General features: G+C 41.8%; 1 protein-coding gene across 1 annotated transcript in view; it reads right to left on the bottom strand.

Annotated features, from left to right (window-relative positions):
- Positions 1 to 2,826, bottom strand: part of LOC108573883 (trypsin-1-like) — a 4,047-nt gene extending 1,221 nt beyond the window's left edge. Inside the window, exons 1-5 of the mRNA XM_017936367.1 lie at positions 2,710 to 2,826; positions 2,101 to 2,213; positions 1,872 to 1,966; positions 813 to 972; positions 625 to 735 (exon numbers count right to left, since the gene is read on the bottom strand). Coding sequence (XP_017791856.1) covers positions 625 to 735; positions 813 to 972; positions 1,872 to 1,966; positions 2,101 to 2,213; positions 2,710 to 2,761 — 531 coding nt within the window. The 5' untranslated portion in view covers positions 2,762 to 2,826. The remainder of the gene's footprint in view (positions 1 to 624; positions 736 to 812; positions 973 to 1,871; positions 1,967 to 2,100; positions 2,214 to 2,709) is intronic.
- Between the last annotated feature and the right edge of the window lie 707 nt (positions 2,827 to 3,533).

Below are 3,533 nucleotides of genomic sequence, written 5' to 3'. Positions count from 1 at the left end.
AAGCGCGTCGCATTGGCTCGCGCCTCAACAACTCAAAGTGAAGATTTATTTTAAAATACACCCGTAAATCCTCTCTGCTGTTCCAACGAAATCCTCTAAGATTTGAAAAAACGCGAGACACTCTTAATGCGTATGGTGTGCACTAATGGCACGACGACCCGTTCGTTAGTGGCGTACTGATGGCTGGTTCCGCAGTCGCGAAAGGGTTAACATTAAAATTATTATATCGTATATGTACTTCTGCCACTGTTCTGCCAAAATGACAATATTTCATTTGGCAAATTTAACTAAATTTTAACCCTTTGCAATCGAGTGGTGACTGAGAAGCGACATTAAATAATTAATCGAGACAATCTTAGAGCTGATATTTTCCCAATCTATCAGACCTATAGGCCTCCATCAATTTGTGAAACAGTTTGGAAGAATCAACCTCAAGAATACGTTGAACACTGAAATAAAATAGTATAGTTTATTACGTTAGTTTTGAAAAATTTCGAAGATCCGATTTGCAACCTTTCCTATTGCAGAAAGACCGAGTGCAAAGGGTTAACCCTTTCGTGAATAAAATTGATCCTCTTCCTCGAAAACACTCTAAACAGGGTAGGAAAGGTAAAAATGATTTACTTCGTCCGGATGACCCCAACCAGACAACTGGCACATCGTTCCCGGCACCGGAGGACTCGTTGCAAGCGGTACAGTGTTCACACTCGCCGTCATAATGAACTTTGCGTGTAACTGGAACGCGAAAATTCGTGAAAAGCTTGGCGACAATTGATAAAATTCTGAGAAATTTTAGATAAAGGATATCGTACAACAAGAACGGTGTGGTCGTTATGCAGAGTCTCGTGGTCGAATCTCGGATGAACGTAAATCTTGTCCACTCCTCTCTTCTGACCAGACCACGTGCTCTCGTTCAGCTTTATTTCACCGGCGACCACTGTGATCGACCACGGTTGTATCTGTGCTTGATCTCTGCACGGATTCTCAACGTTAGCTTCTCCCACGAAAGTACACCCATCCCTCCATTTACGCGGCACTGTTTTTACGCGATCTCGTTTACGCGGTCAGATAGGTTAGGTTTTCTATAAACTTTCGAATGATAAGTTATTGACAAAAATGTCTCCGCGTTCTTTTAGACAAAGACGTGTCTGGTGTTCGTCTTCGAGTCTGCACACTGCGGTACAATAGGGTAAACAGTTCCTAGGTATAAGCGGACCCCAACTTTCCTCTTTTGGGTGTCCAGGAACAGTTCGTTAGAGCATTTGAAAGAGTAAAGACGTTTCCTCCGAGTCCGGTAATAAACAGAATATTAACAGTTTACAAAGACTATTTCATTTCCATAACTCATTTCCAATAATTCGTCTAAAAATATAAACAATAATAATGCAAACGAAGGAAGACCTGCAAATATTTGAAGCGACGAAGGTATCGACTTTGAGCCAACGAAGAAGAGAAGGTCGATTGCTTTGAATTACAGTACAGATTCTGACACCGAATCAAACTTATTTTGCTTTTCAGAAATATCGTTATTTTTTTTCATCAACCTATGCGATTTAAATGTTTTTATATAACTTACACTATTTACGCGATTTTTATTCGCGTAAATGTAGGGATGGGTGTATTTCATTACCGTCAACAATACGTATCAGTTTTATTCTGACCGACGATCTACTTAAAAAATCTCTCGATAATACTTCTGTGCCAAATATATTCCTGTTTACTCAACGTTCGATCGAGCTAGAGATAGATATATCGAGTGTGAAGGTTGATTAAGTTAAAGTCAATTAGATAATCGAGATACGGTTACTTCATCTGTTTTTAATTAACGAGATAGATTGGACAAAAATCGAGCAATTCGTGGAAACACTCACATGAACATGCAATGAGCAGCGGTGAGAACGTGACGATCGGTTATCAGCGAGCCTCCGCAAAAGTGTCTCTCGCTGTAGCTTCGCCTTAAGGATACCTGCGAAACGATTCCAAGGAAACTACAGATTTCCTAAAACTACGGATCTCGGATCGTCGAGTACGTCGATGCCACTTGTGTGAAATATTTCAGGAATCCAGTACACTCGAGACGCTGAAACGTGGGAAATGTACCTGATAAGGGAACTGCTGCAGAGCTGCCATCGTTCCATTCACTATACGCCCTGACATGCCGTAATTTATCCATTCCGCGTCTTCGTCGATGGCCGGAGTTGTTTCATTCTCCCCTGCAATAGTGAAATTTATCAATCCACTGATAATTTTGTTCGACGAGTTGTCAATAATGGAGAAATGTGACAGAATTGTGGATCTTGTGGCGTATCGAAACCTCTGCAGGTGGAAATTAGGAAAAACATGAGAGAAAAGAGTAGAAATCCTTTGAAAAATATTACACGAATCCGGAAGCAGAATTGCTCTATCATCCTCAGTTTTTGAAAATATGTATTTTTGTAAAAACACGATGTTGGACAAAAATGAGTCACTGCGTGAAAACTCCAAACGCTAAGAAGTTCCATTTAGTCTGAGAAGATGGAGGAGAAGAAGGTCGAAATTTGTTGGACAGTGGTATTTTGGCTGCCAATGCTACATTTCTTCCTCGAAGTGTACTTCTCACGTTTACACAACGAATTCGTCGAGACAGAACGCAGGTGAGAATCGTGATAAAAATGAGAGACGAGTGATCACGAGAGATCGTATTTCCATTTGAATTTTCCAAGAACTCACCACGAACCAGGATCGGCGCGATAAATGCGAGCACCAGAGCGAAAGGATGCATCCTGAGGATTCCTCCTACGTTCGCTGTTGGCAAATTAATTTCTTCCTTAATCAGTTCACCTGTATTCTCTGTGATTTCCCGCGAACGATTTACCGCTGACCAACTGACTACGTCGCAATTGCAGTGGAGGGAGAAGTTCGTTATCGCCACTTCACGAACAATACTTATCTTCGCGAGATAACAGCTGACGATTGTTATCCAACGTTAATTGCGATCGATGCCTCGCGTAAAGTTTATCGGCGAGAAAGAATTTCCGTTGTCCGCGATTTTTCTCTCCTTTCGAACCGAAACCTATTCTTCGACAAGCTGCATCTGTTGGACGAGAAAGGAGACAATAGGATACGAAGTGGAGAACGTTTCCGGTCTGTTGATCTGTCGAGATAAGAGTGTCGCAATTTTCACAGCGAAACGTAGCGATGAAAGTAATCGAAAGTGACAGTTGGCGTGAATCAGGACTTGTCGAGAGCGTAACAGAGAGAAAATCGACGTGATTTTTTGAGTAACGATCGATTGTTATTATCGCTTCGTGTTGTGCAACGTGAGACACTGGTAACCCAGTTTCCAACAAATTCGGTCAGGTCTACTGCCTTAAATCTTCACTTACTGATAATTCTCGATCTAGATCGTGTCGTTATCTCGCGTAAAATCGACGTTTCGTCGACTTCTGTCTCGTGGAATTACCCGTTTTTCCCGGTGGACATTTTCCTCCGATCTATCAAAATCACCTGTGAACGAGAATCCAGGAAGGGAGAGAGAGAGAGAGGAACAGGTG

Source organism: Habropoda laboriosa, unplaced genomic scaffold (assembly GCF_001263275.1).
Source record: "Habropoda laboriosa isolate 0110345459 unplaced genomic scaffold, ASM126327v1 scaffold111, whole genome shotgun sequence".
Taxonomy (NCBI): Eukaryota; Metazoa; Arthropoda; class Insecta; order Hymenoptera; family Apidae; genus Habropoda; species Habropoda laboriosa.
The sequence above is the reverse complement of the archived record's forward strand: the minus strand, read 5'-3'. Positions and strand labels throughout refer to the sequence as shown.